This window comes from Lepidothrix coronata, unplaced genomic scaffold (genome assembly GCF_001604755.1).
Source record: "Lepidothrix coronata isolate B3197 unplaced genomic scaffold, Lepidothrix_coronata-1.0 Scaffold20, whole genome shotgun sequence".
In the NCBI taxonomy this organism is placed as follows: domain Eukaryota; kingdom Metazoa; phylum Chordata; class Aves; order Passeriformes; family Pipridae; genus Lepidothrix; species Lepidothrix coronata.
In genome coordinates this window covers 3276330-3302467 of record NW_016690200.1, presented here as the reverse complement: position 1 = coordinate 3302467, position 26138 = coordinate 3276330, and the positions used below count along the sequence as shown (strand labels likewise).

Here is a 26138-nt window from a genome sequence, read left to right as displayed (position 1 = left end):
AAAAAAAAAAAAGGATTAAAAGGCTATGTAAATTTAAATGCATCTGCATTTTAAACATATTAAACGTATTAAAACCTAGGATAAAGTCAGAAGTGTTGCACAGTATCTGCTGCAGTTATTATTGATTCAGTAAAATATATGTCAGCATGTTGTATATTCACTGGGCAAACAATACAATTAACAGCAATTTTATCCAAACATGCCAACTGCAGAGAAGAGAAAATAACAGAGAAAAAATCCATCCACGTTCTTTAGTATGGTAAGCTAAGCACTAATCACTTATTTACTTTAAAGAAAAATCAACTACAGTTAATTATACATTAAATTAAGAAAGTAACTATTATACCTGAAGGTTTTCCAGCATCATTTTATCCAATGCCTGAATGAAGTCCTCATCCTCTGCACAAGGGACATGCTTCAGTCCTCCTCCTTTAATCATTACTTCCTATTGCAATGGGAAAAAACCTTCCATTACATTAGTTCCAAAAATACGAATATTCAGTCTAGAAATAAGTGGGAAAATATTGCTTCTATATCATACATAAAAAGTTTAAAAACCAAATTGTTCAAGAAAGAAGTTTTCAGCCTTGATTATTTTCTTGAAAGACGTGTTTCCTGATTTATTGGCCACTCATAATATTCTGACATACTCGTGTGTATGTGTGCAGATGAGTGTGGACACACTCAAGGTGTGGCAACAATACAAAGAAAAGTCTCTATCCTTAACATACCTATTTAACTCATTTTTCCATTAAGTCCATACAGTTAGATGGTATTTTCAAGACCAACTACCCTTCAAGTATTTGGAGAGGACAACATGACAACAGAAATGTTTGAAGTCAGTATCCCAACACATTCTTCTATAATGTTCATTATTTTCTTACTATTTAACTGCAATCCAGGCTCAACCAGATGCACGTAATAATCTGCCAATCCCAAATTCATATTTTCGGAATTCTGCACTTCCTGGCTTGTCCCCTTTTCTGTTCTGAGACCTAGTGGAGTGTAAGTAGTTCACCTTGTTGTATCCTATCAGTTTGCTACCACTGCTGGCATTGCAAAACCATCACTTACACAACATTTTCCAGTCTAGCTACCTGTGAGAGTGCACAGTCCTGAGAAAACATGTTGTAGTAAAGTTGACAGCATAAATATTTTCAGAAAGTAATAACCAAAGTTTGCAAACATGAAAATAAGCTCTAATATGTATCTGAAAGAATAACAGGGAGTGTTCTGGCTGTGTTTTCCCAGATATGTTTTGAGCAGCATTGGCAAAAAACACTCAGCAAAGAAAACCAAAGATGCAAAGGTCAGTTCCCTCCTCTCCAGCTGCAATACGTACGGTATTCTCCTCATCCGTTTCATTTTCCTTATTGGAGTCTGTAAGATAATCTGTGTTTTCTTCCTCTTCTTCCTCACCTTCTTCTTCCTCATTGTCAGAGCCCTCCTGAAATATTCAATTAATAACTGCTGACCATTTGGGGGAAAAAAAAAAAAAAAAAGGACCACTTGCTCCTGGGTTCCTCTCACACATTTTCCACACCTGTCCTCCCCTCCCTCCATCTGAACGTGTTCAGTTCAGTTCTAGTAAATCTGTTTATGTTTTTTATTTACTGTTCAGTCTGAACTCACGGGGCTTTATCTGATAGTTTCAAAAATGTACAGCAGAAATCTAGGAGCAGAGGCCAATACACCAGATGGTTGTGCTGCCACTCAGAGGGAACTCCACAAGCTACAGGAATGGGTTGGGAAGAACTCATCAAGTTCAAAGAAGGGAAATGCAAAGATCCCCAGAGGTCCTCTCCCCACCCCACAACTGTTTGTGATTCTAATGGTACTAATTTGTGGGTAAAGGCACAAATCCAGCCAAAATCTGGGATCTTTAATGCTGAGAGACACAGATTGAAAAAGGCTTATTAGCAAACTAACCAACCCAAGCATATGGAAAAAACCTGTTTCCTATTTCCTTGATGAAATCATTTTCTCATAACACCACCATTATCACGTCAACTTTGCTGTGTCATAGTGACAAGTTAGAATTTCTATGTACTTGTCTTTTTTTTATTGGCTCCACCACTTTTGATTCAAAATATTATTAGCACAGTAAACAAGGAAGGTTTCTATGCTCCATAAATCTTTTATTTATTCATATTACACAGGCATACTCTGAACAGCTGTTATTTTTCCTACCTGTCTGCTCTGACATCAAGTCAATACATTTGCCTCTACAACAGATAAAGAAAATAATCTTAAAGTGTTTTTTTTTCATGCCAAAAAACTGAAGGCATCTTTTTATTGAGAAGCAGCACATACCCTGAGCAAAGTTGTCAGGTTCAAGTTTCTGCTGTAAATTCTCTGGAATAAGCCTCAGAAACTCTGTATTCAGTTTTCCACATACCCAAAACTGGGATGAGAATATCCTCAAGTACTGACTGGGTTGTGCATGCCCACGTTTCACCCACTAGCTCTGTGACTTAGAAGGGCTTCAGAAAGTAACAAGAATGAAAATCTTGATTACTCATGCTTTTTTACATGAAGCAAGGTAAATGATTAAGTTCACCTCTTCTTCTGGCTCATTTACTTCACTTTCATTTCCAGATTGTTCCTCTGTCTCTGCTCCACCTTCCTCCTCCTCTTCATCCTCTTCCAGATTCTCTCCTTCCGTAATGGAATCTTTGGAATCTTTGTCATTCACAATTCCTGAAATTTGGACAAAGACTTAGAGCATTAGAACATATAACCATTCAAGTTATACGTGGAAAATCACTTCAAAAGCCCATCGTTACCGAACACTAAAACCCCCCATGAGTCATAATATTCTACTTCTGAATGGAACATTTTCTAGATAGTTACCTTACTCATACTGGGTAATAACCTCCCTGCCAGGAAAGGAGGAAAACATTACAGAGAAGGTTTAGTTTAAAATCTCCCAGAAAACAGCACTCAAGAAGCTGCACTGTGCAAACTGCTTCAAAACATCCTCAAACTAAATGTGAACCCTTCTGAAACATGCACTGAAACATGAGCACTAAACTACAGAGGCATCACTAAAGCAGCAGAACCCAGAAGACATCAAGCCCCTGCAGCCTTAGCTGCAAGTACTTCCTGTCAATTAATAGTTTTGAAACAACAGTTTTCTCAGCCTGCAATAAGCCTTTATGACTCTTTTCTAATGCTCTGAGCCTGCACTTGAACCTCTGAGGATGTAGGTGCCTGTATGAAGTCCTTGGGAAAGCAGAGTCTCTTCCAGAAGTGCTCTCTAGTGTGCTCATCCTCCTTGCACACAGGACTGACAATTCTTACACTGTGGTTTTAGTTCATCTTGCAGTTTTCCTTGCTGACCTGCCTGCCACCTCTGTCCCTCAAGATATTTTAGTTCATTCTGTGTGTAAGGTATCAAACATACCTTCCCTAAATATCTTTCTCTCAGTAAGGCATCCTTCAGTGTCACTGAGGATGTTTATTTATCCCTTATCTATACCATTTCCACAGGAGTGAAAAATAAGTTTTAGCTTTTTTTCGGTGTTTCATTGCCCAATTTAGTCTCACATACAGAATTTCAATCAGAATGTTTTCTGAGAAAATAGTTAAGAATTGATCATGATTCTGATTCAGAAAAAAAAAAGATCTGTTTTCAGAGAACCGCTTTTGCAAAATTTAAGTCATCCAATGTAAAAAAAAGAACAAACTTCTAACATACAATGTCAATTAAATGGACAGCATGTTAAAAAAATAAGGTCATCCTAAACCAGAAGTTGCAACATTTTACATGGTATTGTACATACTTTTCCCAGAGAATTAAAGGATTATTCTTAAAAATTGAACTTGTCCAAGTAGATGAAGTGCTATTAAGGCTCTAGTCAACACCTAAAGTGTAAAATTTACATATAAAAGCTTTTCATGAACAAGCCTCTTTTCAAATCAAAATGAGATATTAGAAAACAACTCCAATTAACAAGCAATGAGCACGGTAGTATCCAATATGGAGTAAGAACTGATATATCATATTAACCTTTAACCTTTTGTATAACAGTTTTAGATACTAACAATATTTTCCCAAGTGGGCTGAAATTAAGAGTGTGCTTCCTATATTTTTCTGATTAAATTCATAAATTTTCTTCCTCATCACTTGCACCATGTGACTCCATTAACTAACATATACACACACACTTCTGCTCTCCAAATATCATTTATATTAATAGTACTCACACTGAATTTTTTTAAAACACTTAATTACTTTAGTTATGGAGATTCTGTATGATCCCTGTAGTGATTAGAAACACACAATGAAGTTACAGAAATATTTCTATCATGAGAATAAAACAATAACAATAGTTACCTATTACCATCATACAAGAGACAAAACTGCAGGAATTGTCAAAAATACCTAACATCCATGGCACATTTCCTTACCTAGTTTTATTAAGAACTCTCGTTCCAAGTCTTGCACCTGTCTCACAGCTTCTTCCAGAGAATTGCAGAGCTTTATCTTTGGTCTCAGCAGTTCCAGTGTATCACTGATCATATAGTCTATGTCTATAGGGAAAGGGTGGTCTTTTGTCCAAACATCCAGACTTTTTTTCCACCACACATACCGCTAGAAGACAAAATATTCCAATAAATTATATGCAAACTGACATTTATAAACTATTTAACCATTGAAGGTTAAAACACTGAAGTTTGTAAAGCTCTGTCTGTACAGCAGAAAGTGCAAAAGATTTCACATCACTACTTTCTTATTTTATACAACTGTTAGATATTTTGATATCACTGAACATTGATCACATTGGATATCACAAACATTAAGAATATGCTTCTGCTATTACAAGTACTGTTAGAAATAAGACTTAGCAAAAAAGCATTGAAAATAAAGTCCCTGCTCAGTGTACTCTTGCTACAAGAGATGAGCACATAACAACCAGCCTGCTTTCAATTCCTCCCCCCATGCATTTTCAAGAAAATGAATTCCCCAACAGCATATTTTGGGGAAAAGGGGGGGAACATCACAAGAAGTCTTAAGACTGCAGCCAGCTTCAAGTCCCTTATCCAGTTTGCTTTATGAAAAGTTTGCAGATACTTCTTACAGAGACATTGTAAAAAATAAGTGCTGATCTTAAGTGAACTTAACAGTACAACCTGAGAGCAAAAGTGCTGCAAAAACTGCATCTGAAAATGAAGTATGTGGAACAGAAACTTTACTTAAAAGGTGACATGGTCAAAAGGAAGGCTTGCTGAAATTATAAGGTGTAACAAAAATACCTTCTTCCCTGAAAAGTTTAATTTGTTTATAAAAATAGGACTAGACTATACATCAAAACAAAATCTTACATCTCCTATACAGCAAAGGAAACATATCCTGAAGGTCTGATATAAGTCATTATCACCTTAATTTTTAATACCCTTGTTTTAGTATAATTTAGAAGGAAAAAGCAGAAAGAAAAAGAAATTATGTGCGAAGAGTTTTAGCATGAATTCCATGGGCTGAAATTCCCCATCTTCTGAGGAACCCCTTCCAGTGTTCAAACACGCTTGTTATGAAACCTTCTCCCCAGTTCATGACATCGATTGAGTCAGAACTTTCCTTGCTGCAGCTTGTGCCCATCACCTCTGACCCTTCCACCATGCATGCCTGATAAGTATTGGAGGCCTTTTTCCCTACAAAAACTATCAGATGAGGACAGTAAGCTAAATAACCTTCTCTTCACCAAGCTGAGCAAACCCACAGTGTGAGCACTGAGAGCCTCCTGATCATTGTGGTATAATGTAACTCCACATACACATCACTTGGAAATAAAACTGCCATCAGACAGACAGGATTCTAAACATTGTAGTGCTAGAGAACAATGAGAAAAATATGCACCAGATTGACTTATATTAGCTTGCTAAAGAATTCCATAGAACTACATAAAATTTAGAATACCTGGAAGTACACAAGGAAGCAATCGAGTTTTCGTTTGCTGGATCCTCTGTCAAAGTACTGCCCACAGGTATCGAGGATGGTACAGACCAGTCTGATTCTGAAGAGATGCTCTGGAGGGTCCAGTGGACTGGGGCTGCCATCAGGGTTCACCCCAAAGGAGGTGAAAGAATAGAGAGTTCTAAATATCACAGCAGACTCCACCATCCGGTAGTTGTAGAGCTCCCCCAGGAACTTGGCACTGCTGATCCGCCGCTGGTTAAACTTTGGTTGATTAACCTTTATCAAAAAAGGACAGGAAAATTCACTCTATTTTGCAGACACAACAGAACATTAAAAAAAACCCACACCCAACAAACCTTTTACAAAGAAAAAAGGGGTATGAAAACATTGATACGATTTCTTTGTAATAAAAGACGATTATTTATGACTAAGTGCATTACACACAAGTAAATATTAAAAAGTAGTTATGAAAGCTGGTCAACTAGTATTTATAGTAAAGTTCAAATACATTTAGTCCATACTCCCTCTTAAATCCATAATTTTTATGACCCAGAGAATTCTTGTAATTTTAACATCTATTAAAATACGGAGTAGTTTCCAAAATTACTTGAAGTTGCATGAGTCTGTCTACACTGTGAAAGAATAAACTGTATGCTCTTATTATGACAAGGGGGGCAAAACAACTGTCCTATTGATCTTGTTAGTTTAGTTTTGTTTGGGTTTTTTTTGGTTTTAGGGGGGTGTTAATTTAAATAAACCTTTACAAAGCAAACAACGGAGGCAGAAAAGTTATCAGAAAAAAAAAACCAGAATCCAAGGACTCCTTTCTTTAAGCAAGATTATTTTAGTTTTCCTTTCAAGAGAAGGAAATGAGTACAGCTTAGCAGGGATCTTGGTTGTTTACCTCCATTCCTAGTCGAATATCCTCCAGCACTCCATCCACAACATGAATTCCGACATCTTCCTGGTAAAGGACCAACCCTGCTAAGAGGTTGGCTACACAGTGAATACTATTATATTTCACATTCCAGATGTTGATCATACAGCATATAACATAGTCTTTTACTTCTGCATCCTGCCAAGGGAGCTTGCGCATCTGCCTCAGGACCTAAACCAAATTTTAAGACAAGCTTCACATTTTAGCAGGTAAAATATCAAGGTGCTCCCTCTGTCACCCCCCATCTCTCCTGGTTGGGATGAAATCCCTCTAAGCACCTGCAAACAACCTCACTCTCCTTTTCCAAGCATCCTTCAGATCTGCAGTTGCTATGGAAGACTTTATGCATGTAACCCAACTGCTCTCCTCGAGCTAATCAACTGTCCGAGTCTGTCCCATGATTTCCTTGCTCTTACAGTCTATTTAACTGAAGCCTTTTTTCTCTTAACTCTCCCAACACAAAGATTTTCATCTCACTCTCTTTGTTCATCACTTAATGCTCCAGGGGATGCAGGTCCCCTGCTGGAGCTTCCATGCATGACGATATAACAAATGAAACCATCTTAATCAGGGATACAAATATTATCCCTTGCAACTGAAGAAACTATAACCCTCCCCCAACCCTTTCAAAGTTACTGCTGCATCACTTTCAGTAAAAACTCTATTAAAGATTCTGAAAGGATTTACCTTCTCTGTGGTGACCTTGGAGAGATCCTTGTAAAGAAGCTTACGGATATATTCCTGCAAAGGAGGACGCTTTTTCTTCACAGTTTTTTCAGCTGGAGGGGGATTACAGTAGTAATAGGCATTTTCTACCATTGTGACATAGCGTGCATCGAGATGCATTGCTTGTTTTTTCCTCATCATTTGTTCCTGGAAATAAATGCAAATGATCAGTTAAAGATGCTGACACACCACATTTTCGAGCCAAAGGCTTTTACAGCTACATTTGGGATGAAGGAAACATGAAAGGTTGCAGAAAATAAGTTAAGAGCTTGGGTAGAGAGAAGAAAGAACAAAGCATAGATATGGTTCTGTGTTGCTCTTTCCACTGTCATTTTTCTTTAATATCCCTGTTTTTATAATGGTTCAGCTGGGGTGAAAAAGGTTTCAGACAAGTATTTAAAGTTCACCTCAAAATCCAAAAGTTTAGATTATCAGCAGCTATTTTATTTAACTAAAGTAGCTGAAATACCGATGTCTTCACAAGCACAGTGAATCTTCCTAAGACTGACAATCTATTTTTCACATCAGTGCAATTCCAGTGAGTCTATTTTGATGGTTTCACATGAGTTCCCAAAGGTTTAGGCAATGGTATTTTCTTTACTCCAGGCTCCATTGTTGCTGTTTACCCAAGCAGAATCCACTGCAAGAGAAGCAGTACCTACCATAAAGTCCTATTTCAGGAAAAATCAGTCAAGTAACACTAATTACTGTGCTTAATTGTCAGGATTGTCCTAATTTACCTTACTAAATACAATCTCTTCTCCATATTTCATTTTGGATATGTATGTTATGGTTTACTTTGTGGATTTTAAAAATTTCTTTTGCCTAAAAATACTGTACTAAAGCAGCAGTTCTAAGCTGCTGATTTTTACAGGTAAAGATGAGGGTGAGTTTAATTCCATAATGAAATACTTTCTATATGCATCTGTGCATTTATTTGCATATACATATATACACAGAATTACACATATGTGTATATATATAAGTTGCATTAAATATTTCTGTACATCATCATAGCCCATATATTCTAAATCACCCTATGGTGGTTCACCAGGAAAAGAAACTGTACTAGTCAGACTTCATTATTTACTACAGGTTGGCTACAGAGTCATTTACAGCTTCAAACAGACAAAACAAAATGAACATGTCCGTGCTGCTTTATCCCCTCACACAAATATCAGTAGACACATTCATGCATCCAGTAAACCAACCACAAGAGTTTAAACCTGCTTGGATCATTGGTGGAGAAGCACAGTTTTTAATGTTGGTGGACTTTCCACTAAACTTGAGTAATTTCAAATTTCTTTTCCAAGGCAGTGGTTCAGTTCCACTGAGATGTCAATGCACACAAACAGCTCCTTAACCCTGAGTTTCAGCTGCTAATTCAGTGAGGAAGAGCAGTTTTGTGTAACTCAGTAACCCAACTCATAATGTAATTTTCCTCCTCGATTTTAGTCATCTCTCACCAGGAAGGTCTTGATCTGACAACCACCCTAAGGCATTTCATTTTTGACCTTTTCCATGACACAAATGGGCCCTCCTTTGATTCCTTAACTGAGACTGTTCCTTTCCAAATGGGAAATTTCTCTCAAGTAGCAGCACGTTTTCCTACAGGTGCTCAGCAGATGCACAGCCCTCGACAACTGAGCACATGAACTGCTGTATGTGGGGAAAAACCACTCCTAGCAGGAAGTCCCAAAACCTTACCATGTCCTACATGTTAATGGTACCTTTGAAAAAATTTTCACCTTTTCTAGATGGATCAGGAGAAAATACATATTTTCTGCCATGGTGACATTTAGCATGTTTTACTATAAACTGGAAAATTAAGTGGGGCAAAGTGAAAGACCAGAGAAAATGGCAGAATGGCTTGCAAATAAAATTTAAAAAAACCTAACCTACATAATTTGTGTATTTTCCTATTACAAAAAGTTATACATTATATTGCAAATAATAGGTTGTAATTAAAAATATATTTCTTCCCAGAAGATATAATATGCACCACCTCAATCCCTGTTATTCCAACAGTTCAAAATCAAAATGTTTAGTTTCTTGGAAGCACACTATCATTATAGTGAATTAAGACAGTCTAAATTAACTGCATTTACTTTGTCACAGGCTCTGCCTGTAGAAACAACATCTCCCACAGTTCCAACCCCATCTACACAAGAAAGAAGCCACCATGTAGCTTCAGTTCTGTGTATTTATAAACACAAGTGATCTTGCCCTAAAGCTTAAGGCAATTGTCTAAGTTAAATGATTAAAAATGCACCAGGAGGCTTTTAAAACCAAAACTTCAAATATCCTTTTAACAAGATCATGGCAACATAACACAAGAATTTGACATTTTAACATAATTATTTTACAGAAACATAGATCAAGATAAAGGTGATCTTCCTTTCAAGGCTGTAACTCAAATAATCCAATGCAAATATCCTAAGGCCAAGTCAATTTTATGTTAATATTTGAAGTTACATAAAGGACACTGAATTTGAAAGATTTGCCAAAAAGAACAATTAACAGAAATAAACATTGTCCTGATAAAACAATCTGTAAATAATTCACACAACGTGGAGTAGTTGTACAAAACCAGGATATGACCATTAAATGTTTCTCTAGACTAAGTCACTTAGTGCCACTAAGTTTGCAACACTCTTACAGAACACTCTACTTCTCAATAATTAATTTTCCCCTAATTACTTTTAAAATCCATTCTTAACTATGACTTTCTTCCCCACCAGGACAAAGCAATGTTGTCTTTAATGAGGGACACGCAGCCTGTTTGGAATCTTATTACATAATACATCGTCAGCAGTAAAGATTAAGACCAATAATTATTTGGAGGATCAACAGCCTTAATTCTACCCATAAGAGTCATTGAGAAGATCAGCTTTACATTTGCTTAGATTTTTACCACAAGACTGTAATTAGCTTGCTTCAGGAGTAATCTTTTCTACAGTTCACACTAACTGGTACCAATAAGACTATGATCCAATTTGCATAAGACTATTTAAGTCAAAATTAATCTCTACGTTTAAGGGAATGTTAAAAGATGTAGCTACTGAGATGGTTGCAGAAAAGAAATCTATTTAGCTTATTTTACATCTCAATCAATAGAGATTCCAAACTTATTTGCCACCTCCATCTTTTCCTGGTTCCTCACTGCATAAGAAAGACTACTTATCTGAAACCTTGTGAGGCTTTAAGCCTCAGTTATTCAAACAGTGTTCGTGCTTTGTCCTGCACTTCACAGTTAGGTCATGTTTAGCATTCATCCAGCAGATTCCAGCAACCCAGCTAACAACCAGCACTTTTGTAGTGCATAAGACTAAAAGCAGTGAGTTACAAAAAGCAGCTGTTTAACTTTTCCTGACTTCTAAAATTTTTATTAACTACAAAAAGATGACAGCAACAAGTAAAATGTCTTTTAAAGATAATGGAATAGTGTTTTCAAGGGAAAAATACTCAATTATGGAAAGGACTATATTTAACAATAAAACACATCAGCTGGCAAACCTTTAGAAAATTGAGATTCAAACCTTTCAAGATACAAAGTACATTGCTACAAAAAGCATGAGCCAAGAACCTGCAGTTAATTTGCCCATCTCTCTCCTCTTGTGACTACACCACCCCAACAGATGTTATGACAGGTTCAGAAAGAAACAGTGTTTTGTGAAAAAAGAAATTGTACAATATACCCAAGTGTGCAACTGCTTCTCCATTAACTACAGCTTGAGAGGAGAGGCTGCAGGTTCAAGAGAAAGTGAACTTATCTTTAAAGGAATTCTTCAACCATGTTTGACTCAGTCTCTTGCCTTGGACACAGTTTTATTATTGTCTCTCAAGCCAGTGAACTATTCAGGGCTCAATTCCATTAAAAAAGATCCAAAGCCAATTCTTTTAATTTTTATGTCTTTGCCGGTACTTATCTAGACTTCTAGATCCCAATTCTACTCTTACCTTAATTCCCAATCTCTATTTCAAAAAATGCTTCCTCCTGCGCCTTCATTAACTTTTTCTTCAAATGTAAAACCCCAGACATTGCACAGGACATAGAAACCACCTCCTCCACAATTGTCTTCACCTCCAGTTGAAATCATGTCTGGTTTTCCTCTCCAATTGTATCTCAGCAATGTTCACATACAGCTACTACATTCTTTCAACCTCATCCTCTGGTTTTGCCCTATCTCTGAATTATCTGTAGTTCAAAAGCAATAGCTTTTTGCTTCAGAAATTCAATTCTTTTTTTACATTTTCTTTCAAGTCATGAACAGATTTATAGGTCGACTGGAGTTCTCCAGGACACTTTCAAAAAGGAGTAATTGCTTTAAGTCAGTGCCTGACACCCTCCCCCATAAGATGACAAGTTTTCTCTTACCAAAAGAACACTGGTTCTTAAGTGAGACTCTGGTGATCTAAAGAGGAATCTTCCACAGGTTTCCAGCAGGGTACATGCCATCTCAATATGGTGATGTGAGAAGTCTGACAGAAGCATCTGGTATATATTGATATAAAAACACAGCTCGTTAAACATCTTTTTCAACTGCAGAGAACATTAAGTTGTGATGATTACAGTGTCTTAAGAATTCAGCTTTGATTGAAGAGCAACTATTCACAGAAAGTGATCTTAAGCTGTGAGTCTTCAAACACCTTGTATTTTTAAAAAACATTTTTTTAAATTTGGGACTTGACATCAAAGATAAGTTTGCATGTTTATCAGCAAAGTGAGATGATGTGCCCAGAGATCAATGCTTTCCAAAGATTTGTTTTGCTCCTCAACAAACAAAAGCCCCTGCTAAAATGGCATAAAAGCCCCTCCTTGCATCACTGAAAAGCTTTTTGCCTCCAATCCCTCCCCTTTACTATCATTTTTTTTCTGCAAAAACATTAATTGAAATCAACATAATGAAAGTTTTGCAAGTTATAGCAGATTAATAAGCAGCAATGTCTGCCATATTTACAAAGAACATTGTTAGCAGTTTATGTCCAAAGGTGGAAATTTATTTTAATATATTCCTACCATTAGAGAAATGAAAACATTCTAACTTCCATAAACAGCTATAAAAGTCTCCTCATACAAGTAACAACAGACATCAGGGTTTAAAACACCATATGTAATAAATTCAGAAAACATCAGCAACAGGTAAATGAAGGGGAATAGGAGGGGGACACATTAGAATATGCAGGAGCACAGGAGTATCACAAAACCAACCTTCAAACAGTGGAGGGTATCATTTTTGGAGAACATCTTAAACTTGGTAAGCTCACCAATAAACCTCACAGTTTTGTTCTTTGTTTCAATGTTGATCTGGTCCTTCTTTCTTACCTAAAAATTGAAAAGAATTGATTTCAGGCCCTCGAAAATACCCAGCTCTTCTAAATTACTTTGACCTGACCATGTTTAAGCAGCTTGGGAAATCAGTAGTGTTTGACATGGGTCACTTGTATAGTCCTCAAGGAAATATTAAACATTGATGGCTTTTTCAAGTCAGATTAATAATGTGCAGACTTTTCTTTCTTTTTTTTAAATTACTGACATCCAGCATAATTTTACTAACAAAGCACAAATACGTATGCATGTCTAAACATAATCCACAAAATACAAAATTGTATTTCCCCAATAGAAAGAGGTTTTTCTGAGAACAGTTAACTTCAGATAGTTGATTCAAGTAAGTCTGAGCAATAAATACACATTGTAATGTCAGTGTTAGAAACAAAAATTGAAATTTGTGCCATAAAACTCAGAATATGGTGAAGAAATCATCACTGTGCACCATAACCAGTTTGAGTACAAAACTCAAGAAAAAAGGAGAAACAACACTGAAAAATACAATTAAGAGGAATAGAAAATTTTGATTGATGAAAATTTAAAAACTAATTTGAATTAAATACTCTATTACAACACCAAATGTTATTTTATTTCACCAAAGGATGACTTATCAGATTGGTTAATCTGAATTCAAAAAGCTAAATCACCAAAACATACATGGAATCTGAAATCCCCTTTCAGCATGGAACAGAGATCCTCTGCTACATCAGACATACAGGGATGCAACGTGGCAACTAGTCTTGCATAAAATGGTAGCAAATCCAACCTGCAAACAAAGGAGAAGATTAAATAGACAATTAATTTATAGACAAAAAGGCATCTATGTCTACAAATGTGGGTACCATTTTACTTATGAAAAGAGTGAATGTGCATATAGTGACAGGACTACATACATGCAGTTTGTTGGGCTCACTTCAGATTGCAGTGCAATTTAAAAACAATACAAGAAGGTAAACTACCATGTCCTGCTGGAATCCTTCACAGCTAATTTCCTTTGTAAGCTACTGCCTTAGGTAAAATGCCAAATACCATCTCAGCTACAGAATTTGACCTTCAATAAATTACCAGACACCAACAAAATTCAGACCCATCTCAATGGGCAAAACCAAAAAATCCTTACAGAGAACTCCATTGGTTACTGGAAGGTTTTAACACGTTTTTTGTAGCAGTGGAAATAACCAGGAAAGTATGAACACCTTTAGTTTTAAGGTGGCAAACTTCAAAATTAATGTAGTAGTTATTACATAAAACAAAGCTCAGCAGATGTGATGTGGCCACCCTTTACCAAAACTTCAGCTAGTACTCCCACAAATGGTAATATTTCCAAGTTTTCTATAGAACTTCCCTCACTTTCCTTTCTCTCTCCTTGATTACATGCCTTCATAGCCATTTCCTTTGCACATTTATGCAAACCATTTATGCTGTGCACACACATCCCTTTTACATGCAGAGAAACCCACTGCACTCTGAGGCCTCATAATATCATTTAACAAGCTGAAGGAAGTAGTTTTGGTTTATTTTCAGCTTGCTAAGTTAATGCAGTAAACAGATGAACTGTAGAACAAGCCTAAGTTTTTCAGTGGAGAGAAACGTCCTAGATTTTCATGCTTCAAGTAAGAAATTGCCTGTGAGGGAGAAATGAATCTTGAGTTTACACTTTATGAAGGATTAAGGCTTTCCCTACTGCTAAGGAAAGGAAAAGAAAAAGAAAAAAAAACGCTGACAAAAAAATCCAAAAGCACAGTTGATACACAGAGCTTGTCCTGGCACAAAGTAAAACTGGAAAAGCATCAAGACCAAAACCCCAAAACAAAGCATCCATGACTGCCTCCCTTCACTTTTCTGTGTCACTAGAGCACATCCACGTGCAGAAAAGGAGATAGTGAGGTATTAAATTGTGGATTAGAAGCATCAGAATATACTTTCTGAAAGAGGCATAGCTGAGCAGCCCCCTGATAACACACAGAACTCCTGGTGAAACATTGCAGGTACCTCAGTTACCTATTTAACAGTTTTTATCTCTTTTGTTAATTAATAACTGAAGCAGTATTTACATTTTTCAAGCTAGTTCAAGGCTGACTACCCACAGCAAATTACTACCATACATGCTATTAAGCATTTAGCCATTAACTCAGAAAGAAGTGAAAGTCTCATTACTTCACACACAGATACAAAAGCTAAACTTGTGGCTGAACTGAGGAGGTGTATTCTAACTGAGGGGATTTCTGTATGGCATCTCTTTTAAGACAAATACCAGAAAGTTTTATTCTGATCTGAACAAGTACCTGCCTGCTGAGAGCCAATAATTTCATCTCTGTAAACTGAACATACCCAGGGGAAAATTAAAGTCTTAGAGCACATTGTTGTTATTCCCTCACAGGACACAAAAGGTCTCTTCATGGGGAACCACACTAAGACCGGGCATTTCTAAATAGGTGAAATATAATAAAGCAAAGCCTTGGGTCAATGACTCTGACATTGGCAATCAGGGATTGAATCAGTTCCCCCTCAGAGGAGACCAAAGTTTGTGTTCAGCAGTGGACACATGGCAGTATCAGTGGCACCATCTACTGGTACCTGCAGTGCTTTGTTTTCTCCAAAAGCGTTTCTTCCTCTTGAGAAAAGGGGAAGAAATCAGCTAAAAAACCCCCACCACAGTATTGCTTTCTCTTCCTGCTCTGGTACATCATGAAGCAAGATCTGGCATCAGGGTTGAGTCAGTCTCTGAAGTCTGTGTTAAGCACCCCGAATATATTATCACCATGGTAAAAACCCACTATTTCTGACCACTGTCATTTTAACCACATACCGTGGATTGAAATCCAGTCAGCTCTGGATCTCAGGATCACATGAAGTGCACTCCAGTGAAATATCTAAGAGCCTGTCTTCTTTGTAGAATTTCAAGTATTAGTTTATTTAAACAAAACAAACAAAAAACAACCCGCACCAGAACTTTTCTCAATTAAAGTCCTAATAGCAATCTCTGTAAAATGGATGCATCCAAAATTTTATACCCAAAAAGAATGAAGGGGTGTTTTGTACATTTCTTCATTTCTGGGATTTTTGGACAGAGCTTAAAGAACGAAACTCTGGAGCAAGAACTCCTGCCTCACCAGCATAATCATAATGCAGACAAAAGCAGTGCATTCACAGGGCCTGAACAGGTACAAAGTGCCACCCACACTGTTCCATGGGAAGAGAAGGATGCTGTGGAATGGGAATGCTACCAGAGAAGTGCTTTTTTATTTCTCTGCCTTGGCATAAACTCCTTGATCTCAAGCACATCCCTCAATTTTATCCTCAGCTGAGACAGGCCACTGAGACACTGGTGAGTTCAATTGGACACAAAGGACCTTGCCACTGAGAATTCTCAGAATGAAGAGCAGAAAGAAGGGAGATGCATAGGAGGTTTACAACTTGTGAGTTAAAATGTGCAGAAGTATTTAATCCTTAATCCTTAAGAAGCAGCTAACTTCTGAATTCAGAACAATCAACAAGAATGCTAAAAATTTCCACAGGAACAACTGATCTCTTGGTCAGCAAACTTGCAACTTTCCCAGATCACCATAGATTGGAAAGGTAAAAAATATCAGAAGCCAGCACAGCTCCTATTTACTGCTTAGCATATGTGTAGAATAGTTTAGAATTTAAGGCCTAAAAAGAGATTTCAAACTTCTCTCTCTGAAGTTAAAAAAAATTCAACAAAATTGTAGCATGCAGTTAAACCCAAATAATTATGTGTACCTGTACAGGAAGATAATTCAGTTAGACAGCAAAGAATTACACATAAAAGCCCTAAGGCTGTAAGCAGTATGGGTTAACTCACTGCCTGCATTAAATTCACTGACTGAATTAAAAGGCTAATATTTAATTTTAAATCAATCCTCCAGTGCAAATCTGAAAGCCACTTGGATGCTAGCATTGAAAAATCTTTTTAAAAGGCTTTCTGTTCTGTTGGGTTGAAGGTTCAAATCACAGCTGAAAATGTAAATGTGACCCATTCATCACTACTCAAGAGAGCAGGGCAAAGATGGTGTATTTTAACACTGATCTACAGTGAGTTGAGGAAGAAATGGCCTTTTTTATCAAGTTAAGTTTTCTGTCTCGAAGAATCCTGGTTTGTCCCAATCTATCCAGCCCTAGTGGGAGCAGGAAAGCTCCCTGGCAACATCACATAATGACTGATTTCACAGTGCCTGCACTGCTCCTCAAACATAAAACCACTTCTACCCTTTCTTGGTAAAAGTGTCATGTCTGCACATTTCCCAAAAGTGATCTCAAGGGAAGAAACAGAATTTTATTCTGTTATTGAAATATCTCATTATGGCTGCCAACAAAACAGGCAGACTTAGACAGCATTATCTAATACTCTTGGAAACTAAATGCTTCTGGAAAACACACTGCTTTATCTGCATCCTGCAAGGACACTGTTCCTTTGAACCTTTCACCAAAAACCCTCCTCAAAAACACAGCCATAACAAGCTTTCTTCTCCCACGGTATCCTGGAGAGATATTGTAGAAATACCTGGAATTAGTGAAAACTAGCATGGAACAACAATAATGGAAAGACAAGACATACCCTCATGGCTCAGTGAAGAGGTGACCAGAGCACAAGCACTGTTATGCACAGCACACAAAGCCTGGAAGCAGTGTGCTACAGAATACAGGGAATTTTCTACAGCAAAAAGGATTATAAATGTTGATTTCAAGAGAGATAGCAGAACTGCTCCTTTATCAACTAAAGTAGTACAGTAACTTAAATCTTAGGATAGATGGTCCTTTCAAATCCTCTGCATCTGTGGGCAGTTCAGCTGCTGGTATTTATACTGCAACTGCTTGTGGTTCAGAACAAGCATCTCAGTCAACAACCTGCTTCTCCTGCTAAGTAGCCCAGACACTGGATCACTAATGCAGGCAGATATACACAACTGAACTTAACATCTTACAGCTGGAAGCTCCAGTATTCACTAGTCCAGTAGGTCTCAGAGCAGACAGCAGAAAAAGGTATTAAAAAGGAATTGTACATGGAATGTTAACATTTCCCAACTATTAGAGACCAAAACTGTCATGAAGGTGGCAGCCCCTCGAGCCAACCCCACCATCTATTCGGGTCTACTGAGTTCCTACAGAAAAGTGAATCCTTTCAAATTATTATTTTTAAAAGAAATTTGTAGGATGATGGAACTACCATGGGGAAGACAACAAATCAGTGGCAATACAGACACTAAATAGGTTTCTAGGAACCTAACTGTGTTCATATCACAGCCTGATCAAAGACACTTTTTGAATAGTACAATATATTGGGAATTTAACTTCTGCTTTCATGCCACCTGTGAAATCACACTGCTCAATTTACAAGCCATTATGCTGTCCCTGTTTGAAAGTACCTCCTTGTGCTGTGCACAATGCCTACAAGCTCCTCCAGGTCATTATCACCTGCACACTTTAGCAGCTTATGCAAAGAAAATAATGGATTTTCAAAGAGGTTCCACAACTAAACGATCAGTTTGAGCAAGCCAGAATCTACACCCTCAGGAAGAAATACAGGGCAGTGGTACAAACATCACACTATGCTCACAGACCACACAACAAGCCACTTCCATTTTGCAAACATGGAAAAATCTCTATTATGGGAGAGCTGAAGACAAAAGTCTAAGTGGTCCTGCTGATTTACACTGTTGTAGATGTTCTAGGCTGTGAAAAAGAAGTTCTTCTCACATTCTGTTTTGATGCATGTCATGAATACCAGCAGGCTGAGAACAGAAATGTTACTTCTGCAATTTAAACTTGGGCTGAAGAGCACCTTTTTACACCTAATACAGAAGATACTTAACTGCCTGTCTCCTCTGTCAGTAATTCATATTTCAGGCACAATCAGGCCTCTATCAAAGTCTCCAAAGACTGAGGTGTCAAACCCATAATTTATAGGGGCAAGAATACAGAAGAGAATGAAAGATTACATGCACTTCTAATTGCAAAAACGAGTTTTAATGTAGAGTCAGGTTAATGGCTCCAGTCAGCAAACAAACCACTGGTTTGACACAGCTAAGGGTTATTTATTAGCACAGCAGATGCTTATTACAGATGGGATGTAGAAATAGGCTCGAATTAAGGTTGAAAGCACAGTGCAAGCAGTGATTAACTGTAAGGAAAACCAAACACCAAAGTCTGTTTATTCAAAGCTACACATGTTGAGACAGACACTCAAGATATATTTTTCCCCCCAGTGTTAAAAGGGAATGGAATCAAAGCAGTGGGAACTCTAATAGGAATTCCAAGATGATCATGAAACACTTCAAACTAAAAGCAGCATCAAACAACTTATCATGAGAAATGGGGCAAGGTGGAGCAAGAAAAGTGACTTCTCATTATTTCACCTATTTGAGGCCCAAGTTTACCAGAGAACAGAGAAATGTATTATTCATCCAATTAATTCAATGTTTCTTTTAATATTTCCAACCATTTTTGGAAGAAAGGCTCTTCCTGTAAGTGCAGGAAACCCACTTACACAAGGAGAGACAAGGAGTAACAGCAAAAACTCTGCCTGGACTGATGTACATGGACAAACGAGGCTCAAACTGGCTGGCCTAGAACTGGCTGTTCCAGCAGACACAAGGCTGTTATAAAGGCTATGTGCTATATCAGAATTAACATATCACAAGAAATCCTCCTCCTTTAACTACACTGTGCTCTAACTATCCACACTGAAAAGTGCAACTTGTCCTGAATGAAATATAATCTCCCTTTCTGGTAGGAGGTGGGTTTTGCTGTTGTTTTCATGGTTAAAAGTGATTAAATGATCTGCTACAAACACCAAGTACCAAAGAAAAAATAAATTAACTAAGAAAAATGTTAACTTTGGGCAAAATATTGTGGTGAATTCACTGATCACTAACCCTAAATATTTCTTTCGTGCTCCAGGGTAAGCCATTCCATAAGTGGACTAAGCAAATGTAACTTGGAATATACACTGGTTTTAAAAAATCCATACCTAAGTTAAATAATGAATGGATGGATCCAGGTTCAGTTCTTACCTTTGTCTAGGAACTATGAAAAGTGCTCGTACAAGTTTTCTCCTGTTGGCTTTTGTGTTCATATTCATGCAAAAATCCATTGCTGCCTATAAAGAGAAAAGTCAGTGCAGTACTTCACCTTTAATGGAGTGGGTTTTATTTAAAGCAGTAGAAAATGCTTTTCAAAAGTGGCTTTTACAGAGCTATTCCTACTACAGGCAGCTGCTTTAAAAACAATCATAAAACCTTCACTTTTGTATGGAACTGACACAGTTAGAAAACATGTCCAGGGACAGGAATACAGACTGATTAAAATTTAATCCAGCTACTGACAGATTTCAAAGCTTCAAATCTTTATTTCTGGTCTATATGATCCAGCATTATGGCTTTTAAGAGTGGAAAAAAATTAAAATTATGACTGTACCTTGTCTATGAGGTCTCTGTTGACACAATTTGGAAGCTGCTGAAGAAAAGCATCTACTATCAGTTTTAAATGAGATCCAGTACTGGCTTCCTCATCCTCTTGTTCTAAAGAAATAAGTAAACAAGCAGCAGACATCTTTAAGCCACTAGATATAAGGATTTACCATCATATTCCCCAAACACAGTGCATTTGTAATGGTTAGTTGCTAAATCTTCATCCATAGATTCAAAAAAAGTAAGATATAAGGTGAACACAAAATTCTGACATCAACTATGAAGATCTCACTACACCAACTGCCCTACAGTTCCCTTCTAATTGCAAAACTTGTGGTATCCTTCAGAAATTTTCCCTATTTTGAGTCCTAGAGAAAAGTTTATTTGCTCTATAACACAACAAGTTATAACATCAACAGTTGGAAAGAACCCTTCCTTGGCCAAAGCAACCCAAGAGAACAGTGCTTCCTGAGAAAGGAGCACGATGAAGTTTGGGTTTGTCTCAGTTCAAGGATGCTCAGCAGTAACAAGGATACCCAGAGGGATCTGAAAGGAAAATGGAGACAGACTTCATAGAGAATATGGTGGGATGGAAATCACACCCAAGTAAACTACAAAACACCCAACACCTGGTGGAGTCACTCTGCATTTACAAGCTACACACTACAAACAACCCTTATCCTGTTGACTCAAGTTCCTTTTTGAAGTTATTGCAAGGAAGAGATAAAGTTGCTACTTGTAGGACTTTCTCTCCTATTTCTGGAACCTGCTGGGGGCAGGGGCTGAGCTTAGGTAGAGAAACCCTATGAATTCCTGCAAGGAATACTGCCAGCTCTGAAGGTGGCACCCAGTCCTGAAGGTGCTAGAGATCAAAGCAGAAACATCTCCTCCCCTCTTGCACAGGAACTACAAGTTGGAAGAACAAGAGACAAAAGTTCATTAAGGAAGGAGTAAAAAGAAAAGGAAGATGTTCCAGATGCTCAGACAAAAGAGGTTCATGAAGTTTTACACGTTTAATGGAACCCTGACTCTCTCACTCATATATTTAGAGTTCACTAACATGCAACAGCCTAAACACAGCAATTTGTAAATCTTGGTTTAATGCCTTTTTCCATTTAAATATATATAGCCACACCTTCCTGTCTCCTTCCTTTTCCCTTACAGCAATTAGTTGTCTCACCTCAGTATTCTACTGAAACTGGCTCAATGGCCTTGAAATAAATTTAAAAAAAAAAAAGTCTCTGATAATTCAGTCACTCTTCCAGACAATCTTTCCAGAGGTCCTGCTATCATATTAAATTTCAACAATTCCCCAAATATATCTCTTATTTCACTGTCCTCTCCTCCACTAGAGAGCTACAGATATTCTCACATTCTATTTTCTGATAACAGTATGTGGATCCTTTCCAAGTAGAAAGGCTCTTGTGTAGTACCTGAAGCAAGTCTGGGACTTCAGACAGAAAATTAAGAATTTTACACTGACAAGAAATTAAACTGGTCAGGGCTCCCTTCACTAAGGTGAAGAACAAAGTATGCATTTCATGCAAAAAATTAGTTAATTTCTTGCTTTTCACACCGATCCTCTTGCTTTCCAGTTATTCATCATGATCACATTTTAAAATTGCATTAACCCTTTTTAAAAATTTACTACAAGTAGTAATGTTAAACAATTATGGTTAGACTATCTGTAACAGTGTATCTGAGTGAAAAACAAATAAAGCAGTATGATCACTGTAGAAATTGAAAGCAGTATTTTTTCTTTTCAAACACCTTTATATTTAATCAGAAATGCAGGCAACCCTGCAATTTTCATAGATCAGAACCGAAAAAGCATCAGAAGACAATAAAGACTTCCTGAAGTCATTTCCTGCAACAATTGGTACCAAACAATCTTCTACTTTGGCAACAGTTACTTGCCCTCCATTCTCCTTACGCATTTTCTGAGAAAGCCCTGACTCCCTTGGTGTCAACATCTTAATTTTTACAAAACTAGAACCTTCCAGGGGGCTCTCTCCTGGAAACTCTGCCCGAAAGCTTCAGTCTCCTTTGTACAGTATCACCCACACAGTGGGGGTAAGAGAAGTGCCTTTGCAGTGCTGGCAGCTCCTCCTCTGAGGGGTGAGTTTGCTTAAAGAATTTGATCATGCAGGACCCCTCACAGTCAGATGGTACAAACCAACACTGGGGGCAAACTGTTGGCTGGATCCCCCTTCTCTGCACAACTCATGTTAAACATCCTGTTGAATCAAAGCCTCACTGAGGAACATTTTCAGAATCCAGTTCCACAAGTCCACAAAGTATTTCTTAATATTTTTAGTTATTTTTTTAAATTTCTGCTCTTTAACAGTGTCCAAATGGAAACCAGTGACAACTGGCATTCCTCAGGGACTGGGACTGGGACCAGTGCTGTTTAACTCTTCCTGGGACAGCGGGATTGAGTGCACCCTATGGAATTTTGCCAAGGACACCAAGCTGTGTGGTGTGGTCAACATGCTGGAGGCATCCAGCCCCTAGTGTAAGAACAACATGGACCTGCTGGAGGCAGTCCAGAGGAAGATGATCAGATGTAGTGGAAGGTGTCCCTGCCCATGGCACGAGGTTGGAACCAGATGATCCCCAAGGTCCTTTCCAACCCAAACCATTCTATGATGATTAAATTATAAATTCACTAGATCAGGTAGGATTTTCAGTTTTAAGCCACAGAACCTCTAGCCAGTGACTCTAGATGTGATTCTTTTTTCCCCCCACATTTTAGACATACAACAAGTTTCCTGTTTCAGAAATGAAATAAAATCATCTCCACTGGTCCTTGGCAACCCAAAGCAGCAAACCTGATGTGTCTTACAAAGTGGGCTCAAAGAAAAACACCTCACTTGCTCTTCTATGATTTTTTCCTCTTTTTTTTTCCTATTCAGTACTACTAAAAGAAAACTCTGTAATTCATAAGAAAAAAGTCTTAAGAAACATTGTGCTGCTGTTTCCCCCAGTAAAACTAGCACAGCCAGATTTTCAGAGGTGCCATTTGCAGCCCTTTACATGTAATTAGAGGTTAGAATTCTTAAATCCTGCTTTGTAAAGATCTAACATCATAAGAAAAATCTTTATCAATTAACAAGACAAAGGCAGAGCTGAATCTTAGATTTCAAGAGAGGTTAAAACCATAAAATATTTTATTAGAACCTTAAGCATTGGATGAGAAAAATCATTTATGCACTGAAGTCTACAAACCTCTCTGTAGTCACTTCTCAGGCAACTGCCTTTACATTTGATTATTTTTAAAAGCTGTATGAAGGAATCAGTAACTTTCACTGCATACACCTGTTTATAACACTTTTCACTGGTATCTGAATGACCTGTTACAAAAGCATTTTTGACCACAATCCTAGCAGTTTCTATTTACCAAGTCTCATAAATAATAATTAAATAAAGCAATCATTTTTCCTGAATGCACTCTACAAATCTAAAAAGTAAAAACCATCAAGCTCAAAAAAAAAAAAAAAACAGGAAGAAAGAATCCTTAAAACCAATTTTTTTTACCTTGCTCATCAAGAAGCTTCTTTGTAAGATCTTCTGCCTCATCTCCACAGTCCAACTCCAGTGGATCATCATTAATATCCAGATTCTCCAGCTCCAACTCCAGATCTTCGCTCCCAGGTGCTTCTTTATTATCTTTGGCATCTTTTGAATCTGTTTAAAAGTTAAGTAAAAACATTATATTGCTAAATATGCACAGGCATGATAAGAATGCAAGAAAAATGATGCTGCTAAACCTACACCTCTTTAGTGTCTTAATCCTGTTAAAAGGAATGGGCAAAGAATACCTATCTCTTGAGACTATTGTCTCATCTCTTAGGTCTCAGTGGTTTGATATCCTTCACACAGCTTTACCCATCCACCTGAAAGCTGCAAACATTTATCTGCATTGGTAAGGATTGCCAGGCCATCACAGGGAAAGTGAAGCCAAAAAAACCCAACTTGCATACTGGGGAGGTCAGACAGAAAAACAGCATCCTTTAGTAAATGAGTGTCACCAACATTATTCAAGAAGAGCCAGTTTCAAAGATACAAATACTAATTTTGTGTTTTCACTGCATATTTTTCATAACTGACCTGGTAAGAAAATTGACAAATCAAAGTAAATAGAAAGTGTTTTAGAGAGATGAAGAAAAAAGCAAAAAGCAGAACCAGAGGAAGGTGTTGAAGAGATAACATGCTATGCAGAAGGCCAAAGAAAAACCATATTTTCCTTAAAAACAATCTATAACTCTCTAGATAAAGATTCAGAAAGGACTAACTAATATTTTTCTTTGACCACAACACATAGAACATAGAACATTTTTCCAAGAGATTAGCACCTCAAGTATTTTGCTATTCTTTCAAGTCTCCTTCAAGAATTTATTTGTAATTATTCTTCATACAACAAACAAAAAAAAAATCAAGGCAAATAACCTTATTAAAATACTTAAACTTTTTAAAGAAAAATGTGACAACCAAGCAGTGCACACATCATTTGGAAATACAGACTCACAAAACAAACAACCTGTTCAGAATCACAGACAAAATTAGTCTGGAGTGGACTTTAGTGAGGTCTCCAGTTCAACCTTCTGCTCCAAGTAGATGAACACTATTACCATCATATTTCTCAGGTATTTTTTCAGTTGCTTTGAAAAATATCTTAAGACAGAGACTCCAGCCTCCCTGGGGAAGCTGCTCCAACATTTAAAGATTCTCGTAAGAAAATTTCAGAACTATTCAAACATGCGCCTTCTGTTCTACTTTGAGCCAGTAATTTTTATGCCCTTGTAACTAAAGATAACTAAGGCCAATGCCTGGCTGTGAACAGAGGGTTGAGTCAGAAGAACCACCCAGGCCTATTAATCTACTGGAATTTTATACCAACAAAGTCAGCTCCCATTAACAGTTTACTAAAAAAAATAACAGTGGAAAAACCAAACACTAATGTCTTTCAGAGAAGGAAAACTCTCATGCTTCCTGCAGAAAAGTTAGTGTTTACAACACACTAGTTTACCTCCATTTATTTTAAATTAAAAATTATATCCATATTAAAATGCATTTACTTCTTTTCTTCCTTAAATACCATACCCATCTAATCCCTGTTCCACAAAGTTTATTCCCTAAAATTGATCCAAACTGGTGTACTGTCCTGATCACCACAAATTATTCCATTAGAGACTCATTACTTCCATCAAATTTGTACAGCTGTTGGACAAGATATGTTCAAATAAATACTCATCTAAGCATCCTACCTCTTGATTCATCTTTGCTGGAATCCTTGTTCTGGGAATATTTTTCATTATCTTTGAACAAAATTGCTGGCACAAAAGCCTTCAAGTCAATGAGATTCTCATAGAAGTTTCTGGCATCTTCATCTTCCCAGATACCCCCCTCCAGGTCATATTCTCCAGGCTTTCCTGGTGTGAAAATATCAATACCAGGCCCATGTTCTGCAAAAACAGTGAAACCATTAGAAAATTATTTACACAAATTTATGATCTTCTACAGGAAGGTTCCTTAAAGATAAAAAAAACACACATAGAAATGTTAATCTATTTACTACTACCACTGTTTTCACCTAAATATTGCAATGTATACTTTAACCTGTTTTTAACAATTCCATCTTAATATCAGATACATCACGACATTACCTTAAAATAGTAAATTGGATTTTGATTGAAAATGCAGATGGCATCAGAGTGAAAGTCAAATCAAGTAAAATCAAGCAGCACATTATGTGGTATTAGAAAGGAAAGTTATAACAGACTTAATGTCATTAGC

At 37.2% G+C, this 26138-nt stretch overlaps 1 protein-coding gene across 3 annotated transcripts in view; it reads right to left on the bottom strand.

Annotated features, from left to right (window-relative positions):
* The window catches only part of UPF2 (UPF2 regulator of nonsense transcripts homolog (yeast)), a 56380-nt gene that overhangs the window by 16730 nt on the left and 13512 nt on the right, over positions 1 to 26138 (bottom strand). For all 3 annotated transcript variants that reach the window (XM_017807803.1, XM_017807805.1, XM_017807804.1), the window contains exons 5-18: positions 25610 to 25807; positions 23880 to 24029; positions 20350 to 20453; positions 19947 to 20032; positions 13570 to 13678; positions 12796 to 12909; positions 11962 to 12078; positions 7545 to 7730; positions 6825 to 7028; positions 5921 to 6196; positions 4414 to 4597; positions 2561 to 2700; positions 1343 to 1447; positions 347 to 445 (exon numbers count right to left, since the gene is read on the bottom strand). In XM_017807803.1, coding sequence (XP_017663292.1) covers positions 347 to 445; positions 1343 to 1447; positions 2561 to 2700; positions 4414 to 4597; positions 5921 to 6196; positions 6825 to 7028; positions 7545 to 7730; positions 11962 to 12078; positions 12796 to 12909; positions 13570 to 13678; positions 19947 to 20032; positions 20350 to 20453; positions 23880 to 24029; positions 25610 to 25807 — 2072 coding nt within the window. The remainder of the gene's footprint in view (positions 1 to 346; positions 446 to 1342; positions 1448 to 2560; positions 2701 to 4413; positions 4598 to 5920; positions 6197 to 6824; positions 7029 to 7544; positions 7731 to 11961; positions 12079 to 12795; positions 12910 to 13569; positions 13679 to 19946; positions 20033 to 20349; positions 20454 to 23879; positions 24030 to 25609; positions 25808 to 26138) is intronic.